General features: G+C 44.4%; 1 protein-coding gene across 3 annotated transcripts in view; it reads right to left on the reverse strand.

Annotated features, from left to right (window-relative positions):
• LOC117282949 overlaps window positions 1-16,623 on the reverse strand; it is a 577,502-nt gene that overhangs the window by 335,588 nt on the left and 225,291 nt on the right. For 2 of the 3 annotated variants that reach the window (XM_033754680.1, XM_033754682.1), the window contains one exon: window positions 450-529. In XM_033754680.1, the coding sequence (XP_033610571.1) occupies window positions 450-529 (80 nt within the window). Of the gene's footprint in view, window positions 1-449; window positions 530-9,248; window positions 9,310-16,623 lie in introns of all 3 variants that reach the window. The other variant, XM_033754681.1, reaches the window with a different exon arrangement.

The raw sequence follows: 16,623 nt of genomic DNA on the forward strand, positions 1-16,623 counted from the left end.
GTGACAGAGAGGGATATTTCCACGCCCTCTGTCACCACGGCATAAGAGAGGTGTAGCGGCGGCTTAAGAGAGGTACAGTGGCGGAAGCGGTGGAGGGACCTCCACCCCCCCTTCACGCCATAACACTGATGAACAATATTAAACAAACATAAGTAAATAAGAAATAGAAGAACGTCGATAAGGAGGCTCTTAATGCGGTCTTACGAATGATACAAAGAGAATATTGGTACATATGGGAGGCCATAATGGTTCTTTACGTCATATGATTCCATGGACGATCCCACGTGCCACTGATATCATTACTGTGCAATTATTAGTTGTCAAAGTTTTAACATTCTACCTGGATATTATAGGATAATTATCATGTCAGTTAACCAAAATCCTTATAAGCGGCTAACCCCAAAATTGCGCTACTATCAGTCTATGACAACAGTATTTCCATTACATACCTGTCCACGATGTACCGACACGCCACTGAAGCCAACATGGTTCCGGTATCACATCTGGCCACGGGAGAACCAGCACGCCACTGAAACCAACAACATCCCATTATCGCATCTCTTCAAGGAAGTACTGCACGCCACTGAAACCATTAGGACGCTTTTACTAATGTCTGTTACTGAAGCCGCATTTTCCCCGGTTGTCACATCCGTGCTCTGCTGGATTACAACGTGATTCTGTGACGTCATAACTACCTCTAAACTCAAGTGCAACTGGGGCGGGTTCCTGTAGGTAATAATAATAATTCATCATGTTGCTTCAGTTTTTGTCTGAAGATATTTCTATTATCGTCATTTCGAATGCAGCCTTCAAGACTCCCAAACGCTAGTTCGTTCAGAACGTTCAAATTCAATTCGCTGTTCAGGAAAGCCCGCCCTTGAATTTATGTAATCCATTCTGCAGAATACTGTCCGCGCACTAAAATTCAATGTACTTATTAATATTACAAGCTACCAACCCCTAACATCAAAATGGTTACTATACGTAACACCTGTGCCAACTTCAACTCTCTGCACTTTGCACGTGCAGTGTATTTGTTTGTTTCGCACGATTCTCACAATAAACTTCGATTGTACCAGCAATTAGTATAAACCTGCTATAATTACAGCGGAAGCACGGTATCTCTGAGACTGACAGGGACTGAATTAGTGTGTTAGCGAGTGTCTTGTGGGTTAGTGTTGTAGAATGAGTGGGTTAGCGAGTGGTGTGTAGACTATTGTAGAATGAGTGGGTTAGCGAGTGGTGTGTAGGCTATTGTAGAATGAGTGGGTTAGCGAGTGTCTTGTGGGTTAGTGTTGTAGAATGAGTGGGTTAGCGAGCGGTGTGTAGGCTATTGTAGAATGAGTGGGTTAGCGAGTGTCTTGTGGGCTAGTGTTGTACAATTAGTGGATTAGCGAGTGGTGTGTAGGCTACTGTTGTAGAATTAGTGGGCTAGCGAGTGGTGTGGAGGCTATTGTAGAATGAGTGGGTTAGCGAGTGGTGTGTAGGCTATTGTTGTAGAATTAGTGGGCTAGCGAGTGGTGTGTAGGCTATTGTAGAATGAGTGGATTAGTGAGTGGTGTGTGGGCTATTGTACAGAATTAGTGTGTTAGCGAGTGAGGTGTGGGTTAGTGTTGTAGAATCAGTGGGTTAGCGAGTGTCTTGTGGGTTGGCGTTGTAGAATGAGTGGGTTAGCGAGTGTTGTGTAGGCTATTGTTGTAGAATTAGTGGATTAGCGAGTGGTGTGTGGGCTACTGTTGTAGAATGAGTGGGTTAGCGAGTGGTGTGTAGGCTATTGTAGAATTAGTGAATTAGCGAATGAGGTGTGGGCTACTGTTGTACAGAATTAGTGTGTTAGTGCTGTAGAATGAGTTAGTTAGCCAGTGAGGTGTTGGTTCGTAATGTGAAAGTTGTCCATTCGGAAGTGAGGTGTGAATTATGTTATGAAATGAGTGGAACACTGAGTAACTGTAATAACAGAGAGATGACTGTGATAATGATTTAGAGTTACTGAAACCTGAAAATGGACGTAACTCCGTCCAAGCGGCTAGACCCTGCCCTCCAACGGCGTAGTCCAGATTTCAATCCATGTTTTAATGTGAGATTCGCGACGAACACACTTCCAGTGGAACAGGTTCCTCCCCGACTTGCTTCTCCTTCCCCTTGATAATCATCATTCAACCATTATACTCATCCATAGCGATAGCCCTGATCAGGCAGCACCTTATCACATCCTCAGTCTTTAAGTTACAGGCTTCATCTTGGCTGGTTATGGAGTGAGGTTCTCGCAGGCATGTGAAGACGTGTAGTCCGGTAAAATCCACTGACGTTTCGGAGGAACGTACTTGTTCTATGACCAGAACCGAAGAATAATCCAATGTTCTTCCAAATATCAAATCACTTTTAACGGGCTACACTACGTCACATCCGGGAGGAACCGGCGTTCAAACCTAACAAGAGAACACGAAGCTAAGCGACGGCTTCGTTTCTTTCCTTTTCTCCAATTTTTGCTTCCATTTGGTAATTTAGATCACCTACCGTGGGAAGGCGAGTGCAGTTGTACAAATCTGAAAATAAGTTGCGAGCGTTTGCTAATGACTAAGCGCTTTCGCCTAATTGGATACGTGAAATCTGTTAATAATGGGGACTCGGCCGCATCACGATACGGTATTTACCCCACGTAGTTACGTTCTCTTCCATACGGTTACGTCACCTGCGGCTACCCAATCGCTTGTGGCCTCGACAGATCAGAACAGGTGCTCTTCTCTCGCTCCAGTTCTTGCTGGAGCCTTGCGGCGGTTGGCAAACAGAGGCACGCATCTCATCACTCCTAGAGACCCAACCAACGAAAGAAAGGAATGTATAGGCAGAAATATAGAAAGATAGAAGGAAAGAGGGAAAAAAGGAAGAAGGAAAAAGGAAAGGATGAAGGAAGGAAGACGGAAAAGAAGAAGGAAAAAAAGGATGAAGGAAGGAAGACGGAAAGAAAGAAGGAAAGAGGGAAAGGAAGAAGGAAAAAGGAAAGGATGAAGGAAGGAAGACGGAAAGAAAGAAAAGAAAGAAGGATAAAGGAAAGGAAGAAGGCAGGAAGACGGAAAGGAAAGAAAGAAGGAAGAAGGAAAAAGGAAAGGATGAAGGACTGAAGACAGAAAGGAAAGAAAGAAGGAAGACGGAAAGGAAGAAGGAAACGAAGAAGGAAAAATGAAAGAAAGGAAGAGGGGAAAAGGGAAGAAAAATGAAAGAAAAAACACGAAACGGAAGAGGTACGTAAAAGAACACCGAAATAAACGAAACAAAGAAGTGAGAAGAGGGGAAGAAATGATGTAAACTGATTTATTTGCCCACTTATTCTTAAGACGGATGAAATATGAGGACGTTGGAGAAAGTCTCTATGATATAACCCGTAGTTCTCTCGAAATGTTATTAGAATAATCTCATCAAGGCGGGTGAGATGCACAGGGCGTGTAGAACGAATCAGAGAATTCATGCAGGTTCTAACAGGAAAACCGGAACGAAAAGAAACCATTAGATAACCTAGACGTAAATGGAGGATAATATTAAAATTGATCTTAGAGAAAAAGGATGCACGGTGTGGAATGGAGTCATCTGGCTCAGGATACAGACTAATGGCGGGCTCTAGCGGAGACGGTAATGAAGCTTTTGGTTCCATAAGATGCTTGGGGAATTCTTGAGTGGATTAGCAACTGGCGGCTTCTCAAGCTGGACTGAGCATCATGGATGATTTTTTTTTGCTTACTTACGAGTCATATAGCGATGTTATTGCTGCCTCAGAATTACTGTTGCATAATGAATTGGAGAACGTGTGGAACGAAGTGGTCGTGGCCTAACCTGAGGTAGTATCCCGTCCTTTGACTGGTATGACCCAGCAAGAGCAAGAAAATTACTTCGGATAGCCGGCGTCACTTCCCGGACGGAATTCTAGTGCGTCGGCGCCTGAGCGAAATCGTTAGGTAACGATTGTTGTTTGTACGGGAAAGGACATGTGTTTTCTCTGAGGTAGGAACTGAGCACTTAATTCATGCTTCAAAGGCTCCCGTGTGGAGGCGGGGTCCAATACCTCCACCGCATCCTTGCGAGCCGTAGGAAGCGACAAAAAGGAAACCGGTGTCTGAGGGTATAACCAAACCACCCTGTTCCTGGGGGATATAAATACGGGGATCTGACACTCCAGGTTGGGGGAGTCTCGGATCTGAGACAGTAAAATGTGGTCATGAGTCCCGCTCGAGTCGGACCTGAGAATAACTGCGCTGGCGAGGACCAACGGCAGTTGTAAACTACAGACCGATCCTCTCGTGAGAGAGGTTGTTACATAAGGACTATGAAAGTAAGCATTCAGTTAAAAAAAATTATGGTCGTGAGTCTCAAGGGACTTGTCACCAAGATACTCTGATTTGCGGTAAACCGCCAGTCGTAAAGTAACTCTGATTCTGACTGCTTCAAAGGGAAGTGTAAGACTGCAGTGCTCAGGAGCACACATCCGTCACAAGTGACCTTTATGTAAAGGAGAGTGGATGCTTCAAGCATAACAGGCCAGTTCCACACACAGAAACATTAACCGCTCTTCAGCTCAGGCGCGTAACAAGCATAAAGAGAAAAGCAACGTCATCTTGCAAGGACATTCTCCTTCTTGTCCTCCTCGCCCTCTCTCTTCTTCTCCTCCTCCTCCTCCTTCTCTTTCTTCTTCTCCTCCTTCTCTATCTCCTCCTCCTCCAATTTCTTCTTCTTCTTCCTCCTCCCGCTTCTTCTCCTCCTTCTCCTCCTCCTCCTTCTCCTACCTTGACGGTTTACGTTCTATGTATGGCCTGTTCCCTTTCAGAATGAATTAATTCTGAAGAGAATAAAGGCAGACAGACATGGCTCGAGTGGGATTCGAACCCATGAGACCGGCGTTTGAGCGGACGAAGACGTTTCATGTCTGAAACTGCTCGGCCACTATAGGCGGCGGGAAGAACATTTAAATCCAGTAAACATTTAGGTCTTTAATCACCAAGTTCATTTGGAATCAGTCAACGTCACACCGTACGTTAGTTCAGCTGAGCAAGTGCGAGTTACAGACAGCTCGATCCCTACCGAGTGCCGAGTGAAACTGGAGGAAAATGAGTTATTAATGTTAACAATTTCATTAGAACACTCTTCAGATGGTCCAAATGGTAGAACTAATCAACTACTGGGTGAGAAAAAATGTTTTATACGAACTTTTTCTAATGCAGGTGATGTTCGCTTCTAATTATGGTAATTAAATAATGTAATTTGTGCTTCTGTGAATAATTCTTATAATAACTTTCTTCATGTCTGATGAAAAATATTTCATACATATGTTTATAATACTTTCGAGAACAATTAATACCTCTCGAAATCACTTTTCATATGCTTAAAATTCTTATTATATGCTGTCAGTACGTGTAAAACAGACTTCATTATATTGTACGAAAGTTTATATCTAACACACTGAGGGCACGCGGTGGTGTAGTTAGTTGAGTCACTATGCTACAAGCCGGAAGCTCGCGGGTTCGATTCCCGATGAGGTAATTGGACTTTTCAATTGATCTAATCATTCCAGCCGCACTATGGCCCTGGGGTCGACTCAGCCTCTAACAGAAATGAGTACCAGGTAAAGAGTGGTCGGCGTGTAAGGCTGACAACCTCACCTCCATCTGTGAGGCGACTGTCTAGAAAATGTGGGAGCCTCGACGTCTCACAACCCTATGGACCTCCAAGACCTGTTAGACGGATAGCTTTGCTTTTCTTGTATCTGACAAATTAAAATTAACTCCCATCACAAAATTCACAACTAATAATCAAAGAAGATTAAGTTCGAAACTTTCGTCACTTCCTAGGGGCGATTCAAGAGCAAAATCAGACAAATCAATTCGAGCTTATTTTGTACCTGGACGAGAAGCTTAGCGGAGAGGTAACGCTCTGCAGGCTATCGTGGTTTTCCTCAGTCTTTCAGTGCAAATACTGGTATAATACCTCGAGTTGGTTGTACTGCTTCACTCCAAACGCTTCCAAAATTATCATGCGTCAATCAGCCTTATATTCTGCCGTACTGAATCCAGACAGCAGAAACGCGGCAAGGCACACCACGCCGATCTCGGTGGCCTCGCGGTCAAAGTCAGGAACTGTCTTCGTCCGCTCATACTCTGAGGTGTTAGGTTCGCATGGATAACCATCTGCGTTCCTTCTGTTGCCCTGTGCAGGTAGCGGCCTTGCGATGGGCTGATCCCGAGCCTAAGGCGTCCTACCGACTGTCCATAAGATGAAGAAACTGAAGCGAAACAAAGCGTTTCATAGACACTAGTGCTCCAAGTGGGAGCAGCAGGAGATACAAAGACAAACCACAAACCACTTTATTTCTCAAGACTCAAGTCATACATAACTACAAAGACTAATGTCTATATCGGGACGCTCGTAGTTTCTCAGCTGATCAAGAAGTCCCAGCATGATTTGGACACAAGTACAAAGTTCACTGAGCCAGCTTAATGCAATCTCTGTATTCACATCCTATTTGCTTAACATTAATATTGGGAACGCGGTAAAACCATTTATTTTTCCTTGGCACTACAGCCCCAGTGGGCCTAGGCCTACCTCCATGAACTGCGTTCACTTCGGTTTTTCTAGATCTTACACATTCGGTAGGAGTCCTTGGGTGGGTGATCAGCTCGTCGCAAGGCCTCTACCTGTACACAAACACAGAAAAACGCAAGCACACAAACTAACCATCCATTCCCTGAGTGGGATTCGAACCCACGATCCCGATTTCCAAGCGAGCGAAGACAGTGCATGCCTTAGACCGCTCGGCTACCGTGACCGGCGCTAAAACGATTAGGAACTTCTAATTCAGAAGTAGTTACACTGGAACAAAAAGAAACTGAACGCATGAAGACCTGCGAGGTAACACAACAGAACATCCCCAGGGTCTGTTCAGCAAAAGCCTGCAGGACACAGAGACGTGGGGAGAAGCAAAGAGGACGGATGGGCTCGTTCTGTTACGAAACTGGCCTAAGGCGCATGTTCAGGCTGATGATGATAATGATGATCCCATCTATAACAAGTTTGCTAAGTAATTTCTTTCCTTTAGGTTCCTTTACCAAAAGTTCAATTTCTGATTTCCTCCATGTTCGATACGTCTCATGTTCTCTTCATTTCGTCGTTCTAAGAACGCGCTGCGAAGAGTACCCAACAAATTATTGTCCGTCCTGCTCTTACCTCTTGTCTGATTGGTTAAAATATTCACTTCCGTACTTTTGTGCTCAATCGCCCTTTACCTGTGTCCATCCTTCAGAACGGGAGACCAAGTTTCACACCCATACTCATTAAGAAACATATGAAGGATGTACAATCAAAATGCCTATCAGTCCTCGCACGATTAGCCTTCAACGTGCTCACAATTCGTTTCACTCCTTTTTATAGCATTTTCTAAATCTCAAATTGATTACTATAATTCGTTACGATTAGTGTACATATCATATTTATGAATAACTTATTAATAACGGTACTTGCACATTGCAGCAATAATAATAACGTAAGAAAATGCTTATGAGGTTCTCATTCAAATCCTTTGATCGCGTCGACACGGGTGAAGCATTCCATTAGCACTCCGGCCGTCGCTCCGGGCGCTAATAGAGATTTCGCGACCGTAAAGACAAGGAAAAAGAAGAATAAGAAGATATGTTCGTTGAGAAAGAAAAGGTAAGGCAAAACCCATTGTCTGTAATATACCGGGTGTCCCAATGAACCATTCATTTCGAATTTTTATCCATATAGGCCTAACATAGTAACAATAGTAATAGTAATAGTAACAAGTTATTGGGACACCTGATAGACAGTGCGAAACTACCTGCAATACGTCGGTTATTCAAATGAAACCTATTTGTAGATGCCCATTGGGTGAAGACGTCGAGGTTGCGGCGGTGCGGGGATTTCCCGACCGTAAAGACAAGTGAATAGAAGACTATGAAGACAGACGTGCATTAAAGAAAAAATTGTAGACAATTGTTTATCTTAACGTCCATGTATTTATCGTCCGTCAATATTGCAACACTTGTTTATTCACTACTTAACTTTAATCTTATTTTAACATTTTATACACTTTGACACGACATGTTTCGGCCCCAAACGGCCATCTTCAGGTGTCTTGATATGTTACAAATATTTTATTAAATTATGTTAAAACTGCTACACTGTGTTAGCCCGTGTTAGAATCGCACGCTGTAGTTCTCTTTTCAAGGCATTTGAAAGCCAATATTCCCTTTAAATTTGACTAATTACTGAGCTAACTGTAAATTGATTACACCTCTGCAATCTCAAATCACATGGACGGTACATGGCAAAGGCTTGCACATCAGAATTTAGTTACAGTCCGTGTTTATACGTATAGACCTGTCCACTCCGAAGAGAATGTGCAGTCGAGATGGTCCTGTCCACTGACTGAGGTAAGGAGTGTAGGCTCTGTGTGGGGTATAGCAGGACCATAGTTACAGCGCGTCACCCTCCCTCCAGGAATAAACTTGCAACCACTGTCCCGCTGCCTCTTGCCAATGTTCCCGTAATGCGCAAACCAGAAGACATATCTAACTATGCTACCTGTAAATGTGTCATAAGACGTGAAATCATTTGCAATGCACATGCGCGCGCATTGCGAAATGGAAGTCATAATTCTGTACACACGTGTACACATCGTACATTATTCAATTAACTTAAGTAAGAACAACCACTCAGCCATTTATAAAACTGATTGCAAGGCGCAGTAATAACAAAACTAAAAGAAGTGGCACTGCGTTTCATCAGCAAGCTAACCGACTAATTCCACGGAGCTCAGTACGTCACATGACACATACCAATACATACAAAGAATACACAAAGTTCTTACATTCGGCTACTTATTTTAAATAGTTTCATAACTACAAAATCTCCTTATTGCGTCAACGTCTCTAAAACTTCACAAATTTGCACAGCCAGATTTTGTCAGTTATATCTGAAATTCGTTATATCGGGTGGGTTATAACCAGAGTTTACTGTATTTAAAATTTAAAGTATTTATTTTCTGCTAGCCGTGGTTCGTCCGGACATTAATAAGATCTGAAAGTCTGTGACGATGTTACATTAATACAAATATATGTTTATTATCCATCGTCCTGTTTTTATATAGAACACAGTGTTTAAGAGACTGGATAGTTTCCGTCTTCAGGTAAAATCTACTGTTGTGCCACACGATTGCGACACAAGAATTTCTTGCTATATCTTACCGCTGCCTCCAGCCTAGCGGCCAGTTTGTTATTACGAAAGCCAGTCCCTGTCTCCGGACACCTGTAAGAAGAGGACAACTGATAATGACCAGAACCACAATATTTCCACTAACATTAATCACTGTAAATATATAACATTCCACTTTCCTCACTTTTAATGAGGTGGCACGCAGCAGCGTAGTTAGTTAAGGCACTATGCTACAAGCAGGAAGGTCGCGGGTTCGAGTCCCGATAAGGTCATTGGATTTTTTTCAATTGAACTAATGCTTCCTGCCGCACTATGGCCCTGGGGTCTACTCAGCCTCTAACAGAAATGAGTACCAGGAATATTCTTGGGGGTCAAGGGCGGCCGGCGCGTAGGGCTGACAACTTTGCCGCCATCTGTGAGCCGATTTTCTAGAAAATGTGGGAGCCTCGATGTCTCACAACTCTATGGGCCTTCACGGCCTGTTACAGGGATAGCTTTACTTACTTCTTACTTAATTTACAGTTCTTAATGATAAAGTTTGATGGCAATTAAATTATTATTATTATTATACTATAAAAGTTGTTTTTGTATTTTGTTTCTATGTGTGTCGTTGTTTTATTTTATCTTTTTTACTCGTGCTGAGTTTGTAATTGCCTCTTAAGTTAGCACGCAAACAAATAATAACTGAATTATTATTATTATTATTATTATTATTATTTCATTTCTCACTTCTTAATAACACTTAGATTTACGTTAATGAAATTATTATTATTGCTATTATTATCATTTGTTTGTTTGTTTACTTTTCTACATTATTGTGTTTTCCCCAGTGCTTGCCTGTAATTTGTCTTTATTTGACTTTATAATGTGTTTGTCTATAATGTAATTACTTTTATCTACACTGTGCTCTGTCTGTAATTGGCCTTGCGGCTGTTGACGCTGCACATAAATAATAAAGAATTGAATTGAATTATTATTGTTATTATTGTTGTACAAAGTTCAGTGTCTTAGTGTGCATCTACCTGTAGTTCTAGAACCCTTCAAGTTATACAGGTACGGCTGTTTTGGCAATGTTTACATTTAACAATTTTCAGCTGGAATTTCAGCGAGTTGATGCTAGCCTTTCTATGAAGTAATTCGCGGCCTGAAGGTGACTCGACTGTTCTGTACAAAGAACGCATGATAATAAGACTATCTCCAGGTAGAGACACACTGCAACATTGTTACCATGGAGATGGCGGGCAATTTAGCATGTAGAATAGCGCCTTATTCCTCTTTCGTAAACATTTGCAGAGACTGTGAACCTGACAAGCGGGAAATACCGTGACGTCACGTTGCACATTATATCTATTTGAAGAATTTCGTTACGCAGACCTAAACATTCAACGGAATCGTGTAGAGGCTTTCTTCCTGTCCCTCAGCAGTGCGTATTAAGGCTGAGACCGGCCCCGGCTTCTGCAGCAGCTGTCTCGGATACACACGGAAACATCTGGTGTACTTGTGCACTGTGCACATGGCTGCCACGTTTCAGTGATTGATCACGACACTAATTATTACAAATGGCGACGGTTTATACGAGTATGTATCACCATCCACTTTAATGTCTTCTATGACATTACTGTAAGAAAGGTAAAGCTGTCCCTGTAACAGGCCGTGGAGGCCCATAGGGTTGTGAGACGTCGAGGCTCCCACATTTTCTCTAGACAATCGGCTCACAGATGTCGGTGAGGATGTCAGCCTTACGCGCCGGCCGTCTTTTATCCCCAGGAAGATTCCTGGTACTCATTTCTGTTAGAGGCTGAGTCAACTACATGGCCATAGCGCGGCTGGAAGGATAAGATCAATTGAAAAATCCAATGACCTCAAGGGGAATCGAACCCGCGAGCTACCCGCTTGTAGCATAGTGCCTCAAGCAACTACGCTACCCGTTCTATTTAACGGCGCACTCAGCGACTCATGCAACACAGCGTCGAATTTCAAGTGGATGGTGATTTGGTAAGGGTCTGAAAGGATACAGTCGTGACTGAAGTACTATGCCGGTATTTTTCTGGAGGAAATTAGAAAAACTATGGAAGATCTCAGCCAGGATAGTGGGTGTCTACACCGAGAGTCGAACCTTACACTTCGCTGATAAGAGTCTAGGAATTTACCGCTGTGCCAATCTGTTCGGTGAAGTTACTAACTCAAGATTATGTACCCTCGAATGGTAGAATGAATAATGAAATGGCAAGGATCTGGAAGGAAGAGTCGTAGCTTAATTAAAAGTACTGTCCGGTATATGGCAGGAGGGACTGAGGGAAACCACGAATATCCTCAGGACATAATCAGTGTTCGGGTCGAGATGCGACCACAGTACAACCCGAATAAGAAAACAGACCGATAACGCTATGCCATCAACTCAGACTATACGGAGCGTAGGAGGTGTGCGTGACTTATAGACGGGTTTTGGATTGGATTTATTTGGCACCTTACACGCACAACTCGGGACTACAAGTGATACAGCAATATCGCTGATATACACACTCTACAGTTCAATGTTACACTAGTTTCCTCAGTCTGTTACACTCTCCACTAGTCGTATCCTCGCAACGGATTCATAACAGCCTCACTGTTAACTTCAAATCACATATGAAGTATTCTTTGCATAGCCTGATCTCTTTCTTGCCTTTATTCTGCCAATTGCCAACTCCGAAACTCGACAGAGTTCTAACTCTAGCTGCCTGAGATCCTCGCTATATAGCCTCGGGGCTGGCCCCAAAGAAAACACCGCTTCTTTATTGTTACGTGTTGATTCACTGCTGCAGAGACGTGTTTACCGCACCGTTGCGTAGCGACGAGCGCGGCGCGTACACAGAAAACACCGTTCTTCTACTGTTGGGTGCGTTCTCTTCCGCGAGAATGTGTTTACCGAGCCTTTGCCTAGCAATGAACTATTCAGGCTTTCAGGCGTCTTGTCACAATTTGGTTAGTGAATAATGAATTCGAAAGGATGTGAAATGAGAGGTCTCTGCCAAGCAGACCTACTATACCGGCATTTGCCTGGAGGGACTGAAGGAAATAACGAAAATTCTCAGTATAGATAGTCGGTGTGTCAACGCTGAGATTCAAAGCTGGCCCTCCGGATTAAGAGCACGAAAAGTTTTTAGGGAACGAAGTTCCCCAGTCTTATGGTGTAGAGGAAATTCATTCACGGGATATAACACCATAATCGTTTATAGTAGCTACTAACATTTCGAGGGATCGTACTGACTCCATTCTCATGGTAGAAGATGAATACACGCATTCGGGTAAGGACGGACAGGGGTGACGATGGTGCATAAACCTTAAGCTCCAGATTCAACAATAATTTTAAGAATAAAGATCTGATATTGAAATTTCATAGTGCTTCGCGCCTGTGGAATGCGAACTTCTTCAGGGAGAAGGGACTTGGGCGCGAAACAGACTGACCCACATGTCTGTGCAATTTGCTTTGTTATTAACGCAGTGGGTTACACGCCGCCGCAACAGCCGACTAGCGTCTCACATGAACTGTGAGGGGGGGGGGATGGGGGGTTAACAGGCCATGCCCAGCGTACGTGGCCCAAGCGAGGTCAGAGGTCACATACCCCAAACTTGTCATTACGAGAGGTAACCGAGAGAATCAGGCTCTCACGTCCCACACCCACACATCTGCGCATGCGCGCCTCCATACTGCTCCTTCCCTTTCTCTTTCTTAGCCCATTTTCGTGCTAACCCTTTGCAGCACGAATCGAAATAAAGAAGAGAAGAGGATAAAGCTGGTGACACAGCAACCCTACAGCATGTCATATTAATGCTGAGTAGTGCTCACTAGCCTGGGTGTTCGTGAATGAATTTCATGATTCACATCAGACAGCAAGTTTTGTGAACCACTGCAAACAAGAGCAAGGAGCCGGAATAGCTCAGACCGTAGAGCGGAGGAATTGGGGTTCGAGTCCCGGCTGTGTCAAGAGATTTTTCTCTTCTCGTTAACATCCAGACCGGCTCTGGGGCACACCCAGCCTCCTACAAAATGAATACCGGGGGGTTAAGAGGCCGGAACGTGAATCTCACCATTCACTTCGCTCTAGTGTCGAAGTTAAGAATAGTGGAGTTATCCCTCCACTCCACTATACGTAGGCATGTGATGATGCTTAATTAACGTGCTGATAAATCACATAACTTAATTGCATTTATTGTGGTTCAATCACGATTATGAACAAGAGAGGCGTTTATGCCGCCACTGATGCAGGAGGGTGGTGGCAGTAGCCATGCGGATGTTCCTTCTTCTTTACTGAGGCTACAACTCTCTATGGGTCTTGGCCTCCCCCGTGGTTTCCTAGCTGTAAATTTCTTTATACGGTCGGATAATTAACCCCATGCCCAACACCCTATCTGACTGACCAGGGACAATAATTCGTCTGGCCTCTACCCTTTGACCTGTCATGGGTGGCCCTACCAGGAGCTTACGATCCCGCTAGCATAGCTCTCCGAGTCATTGAGGCACGCAAACCTCCTCTCCACGACGAGGCGGTGGCCCTCGAGGTGTTGGTAGTGCTCCTATATCTCAATGTTTCCAAGAACTTTGATGTTCTTTTCTATTCCCCAGTGGAAACAAGCGAGGTCACTGCACGAGAACTGCGCGCACGGACTGTACACATCGCAATTGTACATACAGACGACATCTAAATGAGAGCATTGAGGCGCTTTGTATCGGCGGTTCCTTTGTTCCGCTTCGGGACGGCGGTGCCAAGACAAAGCTGTCAACATCTGGGCAAATCGTGACGAGTGATTCCTCAAACAAGCGCAGAGAAACCTCGGTCAGGCCGCATCGGGTCAGAAGGTTCCGCTGTCCGACACGTACATCTCTATTGTGCCAGCAAGTAAAGCATGCCTTCCTGCGTCCCAGCTCAGCTGTTTCAAGCATCCCATCCAGCTAGCATGGGCGTCTTCAGGAATTTTTTTCCGGTCAGCTTTCCAAGGAGGGAGCGGGGGGCTAGGAAATTTGCTTAGAAACTTAAGTTTATGAACTGTAGATAGCTCAGTCGGTATAGCGACTGGCTATGGGATGGAAGACCGAGGGGTTGGAGTTCGAGTCCCGATAGGGTAAAGAATTTTCACTTCTCCACGTCGTCCAGACCGGCTCTGGAGTCCACCCGGCCTCTTCTCCAGTGGTTACCGGGGGTAAAGCGCCTGGGGTGTGAGGCCAACCACTCACTTCCAACTAGTGCCAAGTCCAAGAATAGTTGGTTCTGTACATCTACTCCCCATACGTCTTCATGGTGTAGTGCTTAATTAGTTAAGCATAGAGACAACTTTACCTTTTACTGCAAAAATGAAATTTTGGGGGAGTGGAGCAGGCTACGTGTGGAAGGGCCAAAGTAAGAAATACTAAAATCAGGGAAGACTCGAACCCAGCTCACAGTGGAAATAGCGCACCCCACCAATGGAAGACAGGCGAATTCACAAGCTGACGAAACGTCGGAGGACCACAGTCAAGGCGGAAGGGCCAGCATACTTTTCAAGAGGCCGGACCAGGCAAACCATGGCCTAATCCATGAAGAAGAAGAAGAAGAAGAAGAAGAACAAGAAGAAGAAGAAGATGATGATGATGATGATGATGATGGTGATGATTTAAAACTATCTCTGGTGATCGCGATTGGGCATTCAAGATAAAAGAATAATGTCGCGTGTTGCCCTTGTAACGCGACAGCAATTCACGTAGGTCTCGGATTTAGCGAATAAGTTTATTGGCCAATATCCTCTACACTTCCAAGTACAATTATCATCCAGTTATAACGTCGCACTTCTCGCACAGCTACTCTCGGTGAGGTCTCCTGTTCACTCGGAGCTACCTGAAGACCGGCTACTCTTCTAAGGTCAGCTACAAACTGAAAACTGCTACTGCTTCCCGTGTGGAGGCGGGGTCGAATACCTCCACCGAGACCCAGCGAGACGTAGGAGGCAACGAAAAGGGAAGTCTCAAATCTGAGACAGCAAATATGGTCGCGAGTCCCATGGGGCTGGGACTCGAAAATGACTGCGCTGGCGAGGACCAGCAGCAGTTGTAAACAACAGACCCGTCCTCTCGTCAGAGACAGCGCCCCATATCAACAAACCCGCAACTGTCTGACAGTAATAAGGATCTGGTTATAAGCCCCACATGGGTGCTTTGTTTCAAGACAGACTGACCGTCGGTCGTAATCTGAGACTCAGACTCAAGACGACTGCGTGATGAATCAGGCTGTGTCCATCCCGAATTCTCCCACCCTGTTTTAATATTGTTCTGTCGTGTACGGAGACAATCTCCGCGGGTGCCTCTCCTTCAGGTTCTCACCAAATCTCTGTATGCATCTCTTCTCGCCTGCACCAACTTCATGTCTCGCACGGTTCCTTGATTCCATCGTCCTAACGCAAAAAACTGAGCACAGAACAAAGGACCCAAAACTATCCACGGAACAGAGCACTCGATCAAGCCGACCCCACGACGAACCCAGCATCTCAATCCAGAGTTCGCAGTGACAGCTGGCAGCATCTCACAACCCTCTCCTACTCGTACAAGCAGGGAAACGTACGTACAAGGCGTAGTAACACGGAGCGCGGCCATGTTGTGACCAGTTCTCGAACTGCCTCGAATTGACAGGTTGGTCACGGAGAGCGAGGAATAGTCTGTTCCCGGACAATTTGATATATTCAAACAGAATGTGGACTGGAAACAGCTGACTAACAACTTGCAGAAACTGCGAGTGCTTATCACTCCAGCACTTTAACCAGAGGGGTGGAAAAACCCTTGGTATCCAATGAATAATTATGCACCACACCAAGAATGCGTAAGGGAAAATGCAGTTACAACTCCATGCATTCTTAAGCTCAGCGCTGGAAGAAGTTGGGTTGTTAGCTTCACGCCCTGGCCGACTTATAGCCGGGAGGAAAAACGTCTAGGTGAGTGTGGGCTCCAGAGGAGTTCTGAGCGCTGTAGACGAGAGAAAAATCTCTTGTCCCTGGCGGAAAAATTATTATTTCACCCACGCCCATAGTCACAAGTGAACATGGCTAAAATTAATATCATAACATAGCTTCAGCATAAAATATTGTTATCATTCACTTAGCTTTCTTTTTGCCAGACCACGAGATATTTAATGCTCATTTATGCACTCTTTCAGTGTCCCGCGGACTTGCATTTTCATAAATTCTTATGTGGTAATCATTCCTGGCTTCCAAGTTTGGTATTCTTGAATCTTAACCACCGCGAAAATTTCAAATCCCATGCAATAATCTCTGGCTATTTTAATCATCGTTGTAGAAGCCATAACATTAATTATAAGATATATATATATATTATATGGGAAGGTTTGGATAACAGCCGTTTAATTGTTGAAGTCTGTAATGTCTCTCTTCTGTAGGGAGGGC

The sequence above is a fragment of the Cryptotermes secundus genome, unplaced genomic scaffold (assembly GCF_002891405.2).
Source record: "Cryptotermes secundus unplaced genomic scaffold, Csec_1.0 scaffold247, whole genome shotgun sequence".
In the NCBI taxonomy this organism is placed as follows: Eukaryota; Metazoa; Arthropoda; class Insecta; order Blattodea; family Kalotermitidae; genus Cryptotermes; species Cryptotermes secundus.